Source organism: Falco rusticolus, chromosome 8, assembly GCF_015220075.1.
Source record: "Falco rusticolus isolate bFalRus1 chromosome 8, bFalRus1.pri, whole genome shotgun sequence".
Lineage (NCBI taxonomy): Eukaryota > Metazoa > Chordata > Aves > Falconiformes > Falconidae > Falco > Falco rusticolus.
In genome coordinates, this window is record NC_051194.1 from 21,168,735 (window position 1) to 21,185,681 (window position 16,947).

At 49.9% G+C, this 16,947-nt stretch overlaps 1 protein-coding gene across 1 annotated transcript in view; it reads right to left on the reverse strand.

The window, feature by feature from the left end:
• Positions 1-3,715: 3,715 nt before the first annotated feature.
• LOC119152173 (pro-neuregulin-2, membrane-bound isoform-like) overlaps positions 3,716-16,947 on the reverse strand; it is a 90,493-nt gene continuing 77,261 nt past the window's right edge. The window contains exons 8-12 of the mRNA XM_037397055.1: positions 13,050-13,152; positions 12,000-12,123; positions 10,465-10,592; positions 7,629-7,853; positions 3,716-6,174 (exon numbers count right to left, since the gene is read on the reverse strand). Of these exons, the coding sequence (XP_037252952.1) occupies positions 5,517-6,174; positions 7,629-7,853; positions 10,465-10,592; positions 12,000-12,123; positions 13,050-13,152 (1,238 nt within the window). The 3' untranslated portion in view covers positions 3,716-5,516. The remainder of the gene's footprint in view (positions 6,175-7,628; positions 7,854-10,464; positions 10,593-11,999; positions 12,124-13,049; positions 13,153-16,947) is intronic.

Here is a 16,947-nt window from a genome sequence, read left to right on the forward strand (position 1 = left end):
TTGGTCTGAAGTACAGTTCCACTGTGTGCTGGAATGGTCCCAGACCTAGATGGCCAGGCTGACACAGATCTCCACCAGCACCTGCTAAATGAAAGCCCCGTTCCTATAGACAGACAGCACCAGAAAACCACAGTGCCTTTCCACAGGTGGGCTGCCAGCTCAGCCACCCTGCCGGGTGCCAAAAGCACTGGCCTGCCCGTGCTTTGAATGGATGCCTTGCCCACGGAGCAGGTGTAGACACATGGGCTGCTCTGGGAGCACATACAGGTATCTCTTCCCTCCATCTCATGCTCCCCAGGTCTGTCTGTCCATATGCAGCCTCAAGGTTTATGGAAGAAGATACCAACATCTGCATCGCTGGCTGAAGACATTCCGGGAACTGTTCCCAGAGGAGCCCACAGCAACATTGAGTGCCATGGCTCTTTCTCCAAGGCATCATGTGCTTTGCTGTGTCAGGTACCACACAGATATCCCCTGGACTGAAGACTTTCAAGATGCCTCTACTCACATGAAGTGTTTGGTGCCCAGAAAACACTTGGAAACAGGCCTTGGAGAACCAGGCCTGACTCTTGTTCTCCATAATCCCAGGTAATATTTTGTACCTCAGCCTGTCCTTTCTGACCATCCTCTCCATCAGGCAGTGACAGCTCTAGCATGTTTGACGAAGCCACCAAGAGCAGCTCAGTCCCCCATGCTGAGGTGCCAGGCTGCCATCCTCAGTTGGCAGCAAGTTGTGGGGAAAAGCAGGATCTTGCAGAATCCTCTCTGGGCACCAGGAAAGTGCCTCGGAGCCATGGCACTTACCACCCAATGGATGTGGAATAGGGTGGCAGCCGATGTTTAACAGCCCTCGGCATGAGAGCTAAGAGGGTTAAACCTGCACTTACTGACAGCCAGCAGTTTGCCCTGATGCACAAGTACTGATCCAGGTGCATATGCATGTGCAGATGTGGTGAGCATCTTGCCTACAAGAGGGCACTGAGAATACTAAAAAATGCCTTGTTTGACCAGCTCGCAGTCTCAGCTTGTAGCTAGGAAGAAAATGCTTTGTTTCTCTCTCTTTCCCTCCCTGGAGGTGAAGGACTCAGCTCCCCACCCACCACTAAGAGAGAGACGAGCAGCGTGTCAGAGAAATCAAGCAGCCACATCTTTTTCTCCTCCTTTAGCTGCCCCAATGCACTTTCTGGCATAGCCCAGCCAGTGCCAGACTTCGGCAGGCAGCGCAGCTGCTCTGGGTCTCAGGCAGCATCCCCTGATGGTGCTGGTTCCGCCTGACCTTCCTGCCAGGCCATTTCCTCCAGACACAACCTGACACCAAATTAATTTTAGAGGGACTGTTTTTTGGGGAAGGGAGAGGCTTTGCAATCCCAAAGCCAGGAGCCGACATTCCTCTCCTGCTTGTGTCACTCCACTGTGTCAGCAGAGCAATTCCTTCCCCTCTGGGAAGGGCAGCAAAGGCATTGTACATGCGGAGCAGTGCTGGCAGGAGGCTTTGGTGGCTCTCCTCACCTTTAAAAATGGCTGTAAAATATTTACGGCCAAACCCTAGGAATACGCATAGCTGGAAATGAGGGAGCTAAAAATAAACCAGCCAGGGAAAAAGGAGAAATATACAGGCTTCTTTCAGAGGCGATTGGAGAGAAAATTGAAGTAGTGTAACCGCCTCCAAATACAGAACACAATTATGGGAATCAAGGGGCGTGTTGAACAAGAAGTCACCACAAGAAATCATGAGGCTAGACTGCCATGGCTCAGAGCTAGCAGTGTTACAGGAGAGGCAGAACATCACAGAACCATGGAGCAGTGCGGGGCAAACATGTGTCTCCTCTCTGAGGGCCCCAGGGAGCAGACAGCACTGGTGGTGCCCCATGTGGAGCAGCTGCACTGAGCATACCCTGAGGTTTGACCACACGTTGCTCTGCACCCAAGCCCGGAGTGTGGCAGGAGGAGCCCTGAGAGCTGCAGTCTTCTTGTAAATGCAGATGCTGCTGTGCCAGCCCCAGGTGGACTCCTCCATGAACAGAGCTCATCAGCATACAGACACGGGAGACCCAGGCAGGGAGAGGGGGTTGCTTTGGGACCCCTCTCTTTTCTGTGTGGCTGGTTTCCCCGGGGAGCCTCACCCTTGGTGACTCCCAACACGTGTCCCTTCCAGGAGGTCAGGTACTCTCTGCCCATGCCTGTCATCTCACCATGCTTCAGGAGATGCTGGAGAAGGTAAGCTGGGGTACCAAAGGCAATGGGAAGTCAGCCTGTCCCAAGAGAAATGGGAGGGTTGTGAGCTGCGTGGCACTGCTGCTTTCCAGCAAGGCTTGGGGCTATGCCGAGGTGGGACATGATGTAGGCAAATATACCCAAATCAATACTTGACCCTATTGCCTTTAGCCCTAGTCCCAGACATCTGAGATCACCTTTGCACATGGCTGTTGGGTCAGATGGGCCCTGTGCCAGGAGGGCAGGAGCCTTTAGGCTTTAGTCCCCACAGCACACGCGATGAATGTTAGGGGTGGCCTGTGACCCAGTCAGGGTAGCTCCAAGGCAATGGGCATCCAGGGGGTGCTGGAGCAGAAGTAGCCCAGGCTGTGAGGCTCAGCCTGGCCTTCAGCACAGGCATCTTTGTGAGGCCCATGAGCTCCTCTCATGGCCCTGTGCATTCTTCTGGGGTCAACTCAGACCAGTGCGCCACAGATCCCTCTCCTGCAGGTGAGTTCAGCTGGTCTGGGCACCTGTTCTTTTCACTGAGCAGGAACAAGGGAGTGGGAGCTGAGCTGGACTGAGCCATGGGTTCAACCCCAGGAACTGTAATTCCTGTGAATACACCATGTTCTCAGTGATTTCTCTACTGGGGGCTAGCTTGAGACATGGGCTTGCCATGGAAGAGCTAGAGAAGGGACCTGTTTTGTGGGTGGGCAGATGTTGCATAGCAGCACAGCACTTCCAGATTGGACCCAACACATCTCCACTCTACTGCAAAAGTCATCAAAATTGGTGCCAGCATGTGAAGCACATGCCATGCGTCTTGGCCTTTCTTGGCGCAACAGAAAGCTTCCACAGGTGGGGTGAAAGGGGCTCTCCTGGTCTGCAGATGAGGAAGGAATGGCATGCCCCAGGAGATGTGTGGGTAGCATCCACTCACCTCAGTGAGCCTCCACTTCTGAGCCCTGCAGTGAAGGTCAAATATCCATGCTAGGTAGAAAAACACCCGCCTCTGGATCTCTACAGGCATAAAGATGTTTATGGAACCAGAGCATCATCCATATGAGGAGAGGCTGAGAGAGCTGGGACTGTTCAGCCTAGAGAAGAGAAGGCTCAGGGGGACCTTATCTATGTATATAAATACCTGATGGGAGGAGGCAATGAAGAAGAGGGAGCTGGATTCTTCTCACTAGCATCCAGTGACAGGACAACGGGCACAAATTAAAAAATAGGAAGTTAATTCCGAACACAAGCAAAAAACTTTTTTTGCTTTGAGGGTAACCAAGCACTGGCAGAGGTTGGCCAAAGTAGTTGTGGTGTTGCCATTCCTGACATACTCAAAACCTGACTGGGTACAGTCCTGGGCAACTAGCTCTGGGTGGGCTGCTCAAGCAGGCGATGTGGACCAGATGACCTCCAGAAGCCTCTTCCAACCTCAGCGAGTCTGTAATTCTGTGCATGGTACCTGTCACAGCTCCTCATCTGCCCCCCAAACTGCCTGAGATTAATGCAGCCCACAGCTTATTATTTCTTATTTTATTTATAATATAAAAAATGTTCAAGTGTTAAACAGTCGAGAGTTCTGACATTCAGACAATCCAGAGCAAACTTTGACAATCATCTTATGACAAATTAGCAGAGTTTTCTATCTGACCCCATCATGGGTGAGGAATAGAGGGTTTAGTTACTTTATTGCTAAAAGTTAAATGAAATACACTGTCAATTGTTGTATTATCTTCTCAGTCACAGCTTCACCATGCATCCAATCTACAGTATCTGAAATGCAAAGGACATGCAGAAGTAAAAATATAAAAAGAAAAAAGTCAGGCTACAATGTAAACAGGTTTGCTGCAGAGAACTGAGGAGAAAGGGGCACTTCCATGGGGGATGCTCTGCCACCTGGACACGCAGGACTGTCTCTTTGCGCCACATAGCCGATGGGCAGAGCCGCTCCAAGTCCGGAAACATGACGTCCATCATTGATTGCAAGACGTGATGGTAACAACTGTCTTTACAATATACGGCACGGTGGTACAGAAGAATCCACTCACCGGACTGCCCCACATGAGGCCCTTCCTTGCCAACGCAAGGGCAACAAGCAGGGCCAGAAGTGCTGGGGCTCCTGCCCTACCTGGGGCAGCCCAGCCAGCAGGTGCCTGGTGCGGAGTCCACGGCAAGCTGCACTGTGCTGCGCCACAGGGCTGCCCCTGGCTGTCCTCTCGGCACCGCCTGACCTGGGGCCAGGCCCAGCATGCAGGACACCACAGCCCCGGCAGCCCTACAGCATCATGGCCTGGCTGCCCTGCCACAGGAATGCCATGGCCAGAACGGCACCAGTGTCACAATGCAGCCACGGGGCCACCACGGCTGAATGGAGACTGCCCTGTGGGGCCACCGCGCAGTGCCGTCTGCCTGCCAGGGCAGTGGCAGTGGCCTGGGCCCAGTGGTCCATCATGGGGTGTTATTTCACCACGTTCACATGGGTGTCTGCCTTGTTTGACTACAGACCTGTGCCAACCCAGCTTCAGACCCGCAGGTGAAATGGCAAAAGGCTGAGGGCTATATTGTGAGGGCTGCTGCTGCACCACTGCATTTTCTCTTCCTACCTCTGTGGCAAAAGAAACGTTATTTCTGCATTTCAGTACGGTGCTGTTGGGTTGGGGTTTTTTTTGGTTTTTCTTCCCCCCTCCTGATTTAAGTGAAAATACAAGTATTTTACAGGGCAAGACAGATCCCCATAGACATGATAATGGAAATGCTCCCACTCATGCCCTTGATGTGTGTTCAAACAATACCTTAAAGAATAAGATCATTAACAGCAGGGTACGGGGCAAAGTGGTGAGGCTGTTTTCTTCCGACGGAAGAGCGCCCTTGTGACAGGTTGTCTCCCAAACAAAAATCTATGATCTTAGAAATGCTACTGAAACAGAATCCTCGGCATGAATCCCAGCACTAGCATACAGCAAAAGGCACCACGATAGTTTTGTTTTCTATTTTTAAGTAGTCAAAAATTGGCCCACTTTTTTTTTAATTTTATTGTTTGTTTTCTTTTCTTCTCTTTTTTTTTTTTTAATTTTTTTTTTCTTGGAAGCTGTAAATCAAGACATTACATATAAATAGAGATTCCCTATAAAAAAGTCATTGTCGTTAGCTATTATAAGACAACTTTGCTAAAATGAAAATAAAACATTTTATTTGTTATATTTTTTCCCTCTTTTATATAAAATAAAAATATTTATTTTTGTTTTGTTTTCTCTTGCCTCCCTCCTCGGCCTCCTCCATGCGGGTTACGTCTACGGGTGCGCGAGTCTGGGAGGCGCCTAGAGAGGGTCTGGGTCCGGTTTGGGCATCATGTGCGCCAGGCTGCTGCGCCCGCTCTCCCCATGCACGCTGTGCCGGCTGCAGGGGTAGTGAGTCCGGCTGTCGCCTGGCCGGTGGAGTGGGGGCGACTCTGTGTGCGCCCCCTCATTGTTCTGAGTGCTTAGGAAGGGGGTGCTTTCGGCCACCAGCTCCTCATCAGATTCGCTGTAAGAGGCGCTGCTCAAGGAGAAGGAGTCCCGGACGGCTCTGGCTCTGTGAGGGATGTGCCCGTTCAGTTTGGATTTTTTCCACCGCCTGTTGCTGCTGGCTGTTTTCTTTGGCTGCTCTAGCACTGTGACGTACTCCTGTGTCGTCTCGTACTCATCGTCCTCTGTGATGCGGAAGGGGCTGGAGGGCAGGCTCCCCATGCTGTCATTTAGGTAGGTCTTCCTTTGGTGGTAGCTGTCGTACCTCTGCGTGTCCTGAAAGGGCAGCTGGTACCGCCGCAGGAGGGGCTGCTGTTCCTCCACGCGGAAGCTGATGGGGGCCGCCGGCGGCAGGGAGACAGCATGCGCCGAGTTGGGGGATGTGATTTCAAAGGTGGGCACCTGTGTGGCCATCGAGTAGTGGAAGTCGACAGGCGACAGGCGTGCTGGTGTGGTCAGGGCTGACACGTACCTGTAAAAAGCAACACTTCCATTTGGACACTGAACCACCCCAAAACCCTCCAGCTGCACACTTGCTCTGCCCAACACCCGGCGCAGGGACAGGTGAGGCCTCTGGTGCACCTGGTCCTGGAGCTCAGCACCTCCTGGGGGACCAGATGGAGGGACCCTGCACTGCTGTGCTGAGGGAGGATGAGCTGCTGGCTTTGGTGGGTGCTTGGGCACCATGCACCGTGCATCCCAGGGCTGCCTTTCCCAAGGGACTTGATGTGTAGTTCCTACCTTGAATCGCTGCAAACCTTGCAGCACTTCCCAGCAGGCTGAGTCAAGACTTCCCTGCCTCTCATGCCCCTGCCAGCTGCTTCCTGCTCCCTCTGGAGCTGCCAGGCTTGTCTCCAAAGAAGGTCCCCAGAATGCCCTCCCCCTATTCAGGCCACAGATGGGAAAAGCCTGGGCACAGCTTCCTCTGACATAGCAAAAATCTTGTGTCACAAAAGGTCACCTGTTGCTTTCCTCTACTCTAGTGATAACATTAGTGTGGCAACTCAGGTCTGGTCTAGTCCCTCTCCAAACAGCCTGTCCTCCAGCATCGCCCCTTTCTGAGGAGCAGACTTCGTTTCCTCTCAGTAGTGCCAGTTTGTGTCTCCATCCATCTCAGGCTGCCCAGGCCCTTGGCTTGTCTAGTGCCTTTGGACCCGTGTGTCTTGTGAAGTACGAGACATCCATACAAGCTGGGTCAGCCTGCCTAAATGGACCAGGGGCAGGAATGAGAACACAGGAGCTGCTGCCTTTCTCCTCTTCCCCAATGGACAAGTCCCACTGCCTTAAAGGGTAACTGCCCAGAAGTGGCATGCGGCCACCCAGGGTTGCCCATGGCTACCCACAGAGGGCTGGAGCAAGGGTGGGGATGTGCTCCTGCACCACGAGGAGCCAGAGCCAGGAAGAGGATGCCTGTTGTTGCCTCTCACTGGCTGATGATGTCTCAACCCTGCAGTTGTGTCCCCCAGAAGGCTGGGTCATAAAGAGCCCTGTCCCAGGGCTATGCCCACATACAGCACCCCTGCTCACCAGGCCACCCAGGGCTGTGCTGAGGATGCACATCTTTTCCCTGTATACCTGAGGGCCAGACTCCACTTGCGCTGCCAGGCCACTAAGCTGCCTGGGGTGTGCTCTCAGCCAGTTTTTCTTCACCAGTTGCTGACTGCAGCCAGGTATTTTCTGCTCCTCTCATCCCTGTGCTCCAAACCTACATTGCCACCAGGTCAGCAGGGTGCAGTACTTGCTGCTGCCCCTACCGGAGTGGCCTCCTGCAGTGGTGGCTTCCTCTGGTAGGGCCAGAGCTGGAGTTTTCCCAGTGCTACCACAGGACTACTGCTCTAGGGTCGGGTAGAGGCAAACATTTCTATGGCACAGAGGGCACAGTTCGGCTCTGCTGTGCCAGGGTAGCACCAAGCAGTGGGGTCTGACCTCTCACTGTGCGGTGAGTCCCGCAGAGAATCCACCGAGTCACGATACTGTGTCATGGGCCTCCGCGAGTCCTCGATGCAGAAGGCAGCCCCACGGCGAGCCCGTGCCTCCACACACGCAGGGCTGTTGCATTTACTGGTTCCCACTGAGGACAGCATTATCCCAGACTGGGAATCTGAAGTCAGACTCTCTGTCCGCTCCAAGCTCCAGGTGTGGCTTTCATGTCTGTGGACCAAACCCCATATGGACAGTGAGCAGGGAATCCCCACCAAAGTCTTCTCCAAAGAGCTGCATGCTGGCACAGCTCACACGCTGCTCTGCGATGGTGTCCCCTTTCTCCCTCTCACTAAGATATATCTGGCCAGGGATGACCAGCTTCCCAGCCTTGCCTTTGATTTGCCTTTCTTTGCTGTTTCTTGGATAGAGGGTACTGCTGGCAGACCAGTGCATACCGGCTATTTGTCACCCCACTGCCTGATGGCTGGGGACAGGACGGGACAGCCTCTGGAGGGAGGCCAGGGCAGTTCTGCTTTGTGCCTGCAAAGCGTTCTGGGTGTGGAGCAATGCACTGGTCATGCCAGGGCAAGGCTGCGAAGGATCTTACAATGTGCCATCTGCATTGCCAAGTGACAGCCCTTTCAGAAATGCTACTAGAAAGGAGTCAGACACCCCCGCCCCCCTCAAACTTACTTTGTCATCAGCAGAGAAAAGCATACCAAAGGTAGACCTAGGTATTCGGTTTTCACTGGTTTATAAAATATTTTGGCAACCAAGCACTTTCAAGATGCTAGACAAAACTACAGTACATTGGCTAGACCTTGCTGAGCACTTGTTTTGGTGCAAAGAAGAAACCCCGCAAGGAGTCAGAGGAGGGATGCATGGGGCCACGCACACACAGCCACCAGGCTGACCACTCTCCATAGCAGAAACATGCGATCCATCAGAGCAACAGCTCTGAACTCCCAAACCGCACCAGACGGAGCTGTCCTGGCAGAGGATTTTGGGTGGGGGTTTGCAGAGGAGACCAGCCTCATTAAGACTTCCCAAGAACTTGCTAATTATTGATGGCTCCAGTCACATGCTCAGCTGCAACCACCACGCTCATTTATAACTTCAAACAGCACACTTGTTAGAGGCACTGATCGAGCAAAATGGAGCCTGATCATGCCAGTAGCTTGCCTCTGGCTTGGCTTCAAGAAACACCTGCTTGCTGCACTTGACTCAGGAAGATTAGGTGGCAGGTGGCCAGGACCAGAGGCTATGTAAGGTAAGTGCCTCCCCACAGCTGTCATGTGTGAACATTGCCCTCCAGACACACCTTTGCATTTTCAGGAGGTGCCCAGAGATGGCCCCAGGGTCCCAGGACTTTGAAGTGAGCACAGAAGGCCAGCAAGGTGCAGCTCTGTGGGCACTGCAGCCTCTGTGAGCCCGGCTCAAGCTTGCACACACCTAGCCAGGGTTGGGCTGCAGTGTACAATTTCAAAAAAGCCTGGAAAGCACACCATACAGCTCACCAGGGGTAGGATTTCCTTGGACAGAGGCAGTCATTTCCATCCCCACAAGTCATTCCTGGCTCCCTCTCTACTTGCTGGAAGTCTAGCCAGAGGAGCTGAGGGAGGAATTCACCTGAAAGCCCAAGTTCAGTATCTGCAGCTGATCTGACGCACTGTACACCGAGAGCACGTGCTCATCCCTGGTGAATGCCTGAACCCTGAAGAAACCTGCCAGGAACCGTCTTTGAGCTTTAGCTGAAAGGATTCATTGCTTCCTAGATGAATGGAGACAAACACGTCGGGCTGGTGGGGTAAAGAATCCAGGATGCCTTTTGCTTTCAATGATGTCAATTTTGATGTCAATGCAATGTGATCCCTACGCCACTACAGGCTGTAGGTATGGCCCCGGCACCTCTCAGGCACTTTTCAAAGGCAAGTGCTCGCCTAGGGAAACCCCGTTACTGGAAAAAGCACAAGAGGAAGAACCTGAACATCCAAACTCAGAACAGCACTGGACTTTCTCTATAGCATTTGAAGGATTTTTCTGGACATCATAAAAATAGGAAAGCTCCATCACGAATTTAAATGCTCTCAAAAACCATGAGAACTTCAGCTACCGAGCCATGCTGCTCTTCCCCTTGATGGCTACTTTGAAATGTAAAAAACAACTGTGCCTCATCCTGTGTAGTCAGAATCATTGGTACTTTCCTGCCAGCCCCAGTTTTCCTGAGAGCTTCAGAAGGAAACAGTGAAAGATGTGCCACTGCCTCAGGGGCTGAGATTCTAATGCAACTTTGTGGACTCTGATAGATTTCACAGGAGTGTTTTTTCTGGTGAAAAACTGTGGCTCCCAAGTCAGACCCTAACTTTGAGGAACTGGTCAAAACATTTTGTGGTATTTTGCATACTTCGCCTTCCATGGGGCAAATACATTCTAAATATATCATGCGTGAAACAAATAACCTGTTTGCTTAATGAATTATTGCAGGTGTCCAGTGCAGTTGCAAACACCACTTGCAAAACCTTTCCTAGATAAATCCTCCCACTTGTGTCTGTGCAAAGCACAAAAGCACAACTTCTCTTCCTAGTTTCTAGCTATGTCAGCACTACATGTTCCTGCTGGCACCTTGCTGCAGGTCAAGGATCACACCTTTCCACACCTCTCGCTAACTGGCTGTGACAGCAAAGACCCATGGTGTTGATGTGGGCTGTATGTCAGTGTAGTGCCAAACAAAGTAAAAATAGAAAGGGAGGTGAAAGGAAAACCTTTTACTGGTTTTGAATCTCACAGTGTCCTAAGGGAAACAGCTGGAGAAAGTTCAGGGTAAAATGGTATACATCACCTCTGGCTGGATGTTGGAGTGGCTGTGGAGCAGTGATGAGATGGGGAGCAGGAGTGACTTCCCGAAAAGGTTGTCTCTGTTTCCCTTCGGATGACATGTTCGGTGGCAGAAACATTCTTAGAAATATACTGCAAAATATGAACCATCACACAGATCAGTCACCAGCTTGCCAACTCCGCCACAGCCAGATTTGGCTGGCTTGATTATTTCTGGTGAAACGAGACGAGGACTGAGTGAACGTGGCAGCTCTGTGCCCCGCGGGAAGAGACAAGGAGGCTGGAGGCTCTTCCCTGCCCCTGCACTATGAATACTGGAAAAGAGCCGTGGCAGAGGGACTGCAGAAGGGTATTCTTCATGCCAGGGGGTTCCCTAGAGGACAGTGGTACCACATGTAGCTATTGCACAGAAACACATCTCTGCTCACAGGAGGTTATACACCCAACATAGTCCTAGCAGTTGTTTTTATATATATATATATATATATAAACTTATATTTTTTATTATTTATTTTTATATATATTATTTAATATATAAATATTTAAAAAAAAATAAAAAGACAACGACATGAGATCTGCCAGAGATACGGGTCCTACAGAAACACCAGGTATAATCCAAAAACGTATGCTGAGATATTCCTTCATCTGACAACAAGCACTGCTTTTCACAGGGGCGCTACGCTCTCAGGGGAGTCAGTACTTTGGGGCCAGAGGGTTGTGGTTCTTTGAAATTCCCCTTCCCTTTTCCTTCACTGCTGGGATTCAACCTAACTCAATTTCAACATCCAAAGGGTGACCCAGAAGACCTTTGTAACTGATTCACTGCACTCATTTCCAGCAGTATATCTTCTTGTTTGGCTCTGCCTTCCCCCTCCCTTTTTCTGACCCCTTTCAATGCCTTGGTCTAGCGAGGCACTTAAGCAGATTGACAGCCCTATTGAGTTCACGGAGTTTGACGGGAAACTCATGTGACTGAAGTCACGAGAGTGGCTGAACCGTTTTTCTGGATCCAGTCCTAAATTCTTAAGATTGTTCCCATTGGCACAGCACTGGCACCCCACCAGCACATCCCATCTTCTCCAGGATGCAACTCTTGGTACGGGCAGGTGGGCTAACGTGGTGCTGATGCCATTGCCATGACGTGCTTCAGGAAGTCACAGTCACCGTGGTGGCTCTGGCCACTGCCACACCGATCACATTTGTCATGCTGCAAACTGGGGCTTGACGGATAGCTTAATAAACAGAAAACAGCAGGAACATCTCTCTTAGAGGAAAATGGGATCACACTTGCTTCATCAAAACAAGCCTGTCCCAAACGCTCTAATCTCATCCCGTACTTCAAAGTCAAATCACATTTCCCTTCAGATGTTGGTTTTGGAAACATTTCTATGCAGAATCTAATTTTTTTTTCCAAGTTTGTCAGTGTTTTGCTCCTCATGCACAGGCTCACAGATCAGCAAATGTACACATCCACATCACATCCCTGGCAGAAAATAGGCACTCAGTAACATGCAGGGAGGTGGAGACAAAAGGTCTTACATCAGCCATTTGGATTTCCTCAGGATCCAAACGTGGATGGCTTGGCCCATTCGCAAGGCTTCTGTTCTGATGGGCAGGGCACATGTTTTGCCGTAAATGGTTATGCATTTGTTTTCTTTGTTTCCTTTAAAAAAGAAAGGGAAAAAATCTCTTAGGAAGACTAATCTCATGGGGGTCTCTGCCCCCAGAGGCACCTGGAGGACACAGACAATGGAGAGGGCAAATCTCAGACGCACTTGATGTTTCAATGGTGTTTGTGGAAAGCTGCAAACAGGAAGAAACAAGGCATTCAACATTTGCCACCTTCTGCTGGTTCTTCAAAAAACTGTGAGCATTCCTCACCAAGGGCAATTTGGGAAGCAGGCTCCAGGATCCCCCTTTGCAAGACAGGGTCCAGCAAAGGCAGGGGAGCCAGGGGCACCATGGTACTGGGAGTGGAGGAGAATAGTGGGGAGAAGGAAAAGGGGAAGCAGGTCCTGGGTTGGCTTTGGTGGCAAGGCACTTGACTTGTCCTGCATTAATCACAAAGTGGCAAAGCCCACTTGTGCTCCTGGCAGGGCATCTACTCCACAAGACCCACCATGTCCCAGGAGCACCCTGAACTGAGGTGGGGTGCAGGCTAAGAAGGGAAAAAGGTGCTGCCCAGGCAGGAAAGGCTGACCATGAAAGAGGTCCCCAAGCCTCTTGTTCCATCAGGATTGCTCCAAAAGTCTCTGAAATGTACATAGCTGAGCCCACATCTCCTGCACAACAGTCCAGTGTGCTTCTGCTGTCAGGAGATGAGCTGCTGGCTTGGGAGCCAGCTCTTCCCAGCATCACCTGGGCGGGTGAAATGATGCTGATTCAGGGGATGAGCAAATGGTCCCAGGAAAACACCCTGCTCAGGCACAGCCTGGTAGATGGCTCACTACCCTTTTTCATCAGACTTTTCTGGGAATACCACAGTGCAGCATCTCCTTAAAACAGCATTTGAGTGAAAAGCATAAAAGCATGAACGCTACCACGCAGTAATGTCTGGCCAGTTACTGTCTGTTAAGCACCCATACTCACTTGGTTTTACAGTAAGCTACCACACAGACGATGCCCACCACAAGCAAGGCAACACAGATTCCTGTGATGGTTAAAACTCTCTTCTGGTAGAGCTCTTCCGCTTCTGCAAATGGAGAGAAAGAAACCAGTTACAAATGGACTCCAGCACCAGGGATGCATCTGGCTGCACAAGAAACAGCACTGTGTGTGGATAAGATGGAGAAGAGTGCTCGGTCAGACCTCCTACCAATCCACTGCCCACCTCTAATAGCTGACCCAAACCTGAGACAAGCCGGACCAATCTTACTTGCCCCTCAAGAGACCTTCACTCCTTTTGTCTCACTGCATCTTTGCCCTCTCTTGCTTAGTAGCTCACCCCTTCTGCACTCAAACATACCTCTCACATTCTGTTCTTTTCCCACAGCAAAACTCGGTGACTAATCCCCAAAAGCCCCGTGGCTCCGCTCCTCTCCAGCAGATTCCCCCTTCTTGGCAACCTAGCAGCCTACCAAAGAAGTCCCTGAGCACCCCCCACTCACCACATACACGCATGCCCTGTGATGCTCTCATCAGGCTCTCTGCCCTGAAGGACTCAGAATGCCTTTTCCTTGCAGCGGCTGCATGCCCTGGAGCTTGGCGGTGTGCTAGAAACCACCAAGCAACAGGCCCCAAAGCATGTAGGTGCTGAAGGGGACATCCTAAAAGAGTCAAAAAGCAGAATGAGGATGGAAAAGTGATAGCATGTTAGACAAAGAAAACTGAGTAGAGTAATTAAAATAGAGAAACCAATTACAATTATGGATTTTTAATGAAACCCTAGGAAGTGATTAAATTCCATAGCACCAAGTAACTCGGATGCACACACAAAAATCAAGCAGCTGCTGCTGCTTCTCTCAAATATCATCATTTGTCAGGGACTGTCTTTCAAACCAGAAAAGCATCAAAACCCAGACCATGCTGGAAGTGAGGTAATTCATTCACATTAATCAAAGCTCTAAGAAAACGCTAGGATGGCGCTGGCAGTGTGACTCAACTACCCTAGGCAGCAATCGCATGGCAAGAATGCCTCTTCCTCTGTGGCTACACCAGAGCAGATGCTCTTCTCAGCAACTCTCCACTCAGACCAGAAGAGGCAATTTCGTTCTCCAGCTGGATAACTGAGAGAAGGCTTCAGCGCACAGATACCATGAGCATTTCACTTTAGCGTCTATGAGTGATATCCTCGTGCCCCCATACTACGCATTAATGATCAAGTTATTGGGGTTTGCACCTTCTTTAATACATTAGGCAATAAAACTCATGCCATGGTTGCTGTGCTCGGCATGGTTCACCATGCCACACTAAATGCCTTGAATGGACTCTATGATATCCCCAGTGCTGCCAAACAATGAAATACAGACCAGAAGAGAAACCGGTCTGGTGCCAGAACCCCCTGGGACTAGACTTTTAGCAAAAAAGACAAGAAGGAAGCAACAAAACATTCCAGATAACTGAACATTTAGACCAACTTCAGCTTGCCATTTTAGGAGGAAAAAGCATGTTTTTTGGGGGAAAAAAGTGCTAGGAAAATCATTTATCTCTTTCTAACTTTCAAAAAAAGAATGGAGAAAGATTTGCTAAACAAGGGCTGAGAATGACAGCCCCGGCATGAAGATGCAAAACATAATCAGCAGAGCTTGCTTCATGCTTGTGCTGCAAAGCTGCAATTTAAAGACATATATTTCCATCTGTTTTGTTTGTACACTGGCCTTCGGCTTCACGAGGCGCTCAGCGTAGCAGTGAGGGTGCCGGGAAGGTAATGTCCTTCAATTCACTAGAGAGGCAGGCAGCTGAGGAGCTCCTAGATTCCGTCTTCACCATGGAGTGGGCCAGGAACAACGCATCACAGGTCTCACCTGGGCTGAAAGTTTCTACACCACAGCAGCTTCAGCAGCTGACTGCACCTCCTCAGAGCCTGAGCCTCTGTGGCCTGGGACTGCTCCCAGAGCAGGGCCAGCTGCTAGCTGATCTGCTACTCTTGTGTTTTGCTACAGTGAGCCAGGTGGAGCTGGTGTGGGGAAAGAACTTGGGGGTGAAACACCTCCTTCAGCGACATGTTTTTTCCCTTGCAGAGATGCTCTATTCTAGGCATCAGCAACCATGGCAGACAAGTTTTCTTGCTGTTGCCCACCTCTGGGACCTGGATTCCAGCTGTACAGCTCTTTCCTTCAGAGAGGAGTTTCAGAGTTTTTATTGGAATCAGGAAAACCAGCTAGGACCATATCCTGGTTACAGATGGCAACAGGCAAGAATTTTGCTACTACCCAGCAAAATCTATCTTCACAAAAATCCCCACCAAAAACAGCTGAGCAGGAGGTCAGTTTTCACCATGGACCCATCCATCAAGCCAATTTTTTTAAAGATTCTTCACCAGTTATGTTTTTTGCTACAAAGACTTTTTCCCCAACCATAGATCATCCCCTTTGAACCATGGAGCAGGGAGAAAGCGCAATGCCATCAAAACTATGCCCCTTGCTCCCTTCCCCCACCCTTTGGTTTTTTTAACCTATTTCCTACAAGACAGATTATTTTGCCCAGGGCTCAAATCACAACCCCTGTTCTGGTGATCATGTCTGTATGGGACCCTTACTCTGGCATGTCTGACTGTCCTGAGCCTTCACCTGCATTGCATGGGGAATGTTTCCATTCATCAGAAATGCAGATCTAGCCTCTCTGTCTTGACCTACAGCTCTGCTATGTGAAGCAATGAAGTGTGAGGCTGTGCGTCACTGCTGCAAAACTAAAAATTGAATCACCTGCTGATAGTAATTTAGCTTGGCTCCTAACATCTCATTAAAATTGATGCTTGATAACACAGTATCTTCATGTTGCACAAAACCATCTCAACAATGACAGAAAGAAAATAAAGGAATGCACACTACAGTTTTGTATTTGAGAAGATAAGATCCTGGAGCAAGACTTTTCCATTTGTGTCTCTATACTCTACAAACACCACGTCTTCATCAGCAGCATCGTCACTCTACAGCATCAAACACTATGAACAAACCATGTGGTGCCACATAATGCCGACAGAATCACAGTCCAGCCATGGGTGTCACAGCAACGCATGAAAGTGAAAGACGAATGACAGAGTAGAGACGACTGCAGACTGGGAACACGATGTGTGCGGTTCTGTGATGACATTGAGAATGGACGAGGAAAAGGACAAAAGGTCAACAAAAAAGGGATGTCAAAAATCCTTATATTTAAAGTTTATTTAAGTGTATTAGCATTAGCAGCACCACTTTCTCTGAAACATCTGACCACAAAATGCACGTTTTCTGCAGCAGGGATGAATACTGGAGAACACACACCAATCCTGGTGGATCAGACATGCAAAAGCCAGATGAGACAAGTTTCTCCAGCTTCAGCTAGTGCATGTCCCTCCACCTCAGGGACCCAAGAAGACAATTTAGGATCCAGAAATGAAGATTGGTGTCCCCATACCTCTAAAGAGGTGGAACTGAAGTGTCTATATGTGAGGATCTGCTCTGACTGACATTGCCAATTCAATGTTTTTAAGTTAACTCACAGGAAACTTAGCCTCAAAGATTTGCTTTCCCAGGTTCTTACTCAAGAAATACTTGATATATTTCTAAAAACAGACTGAGGAGAATGGCAGAAAAATAATATGATTGTGAGCAACTGGGCAGGAGCAGGTAATTGGCCAAAAGGCATATCTTTAAAACCATTTAAGTTCCTGCAGTGTTTTTCCAAACTTCAGCTTGCCATCATGATGCTCAGCATTACACCCTCCACTCTCACGGGAGAGTACTGCCTTTCCTGGGCTCACTGCTTTATAGACTAACTCATCTCATGCCACCTTTCTTGGAACGATTTCCTCCTGCTAAAGAACGAAAATAAGCTGCTAACCTTTGGG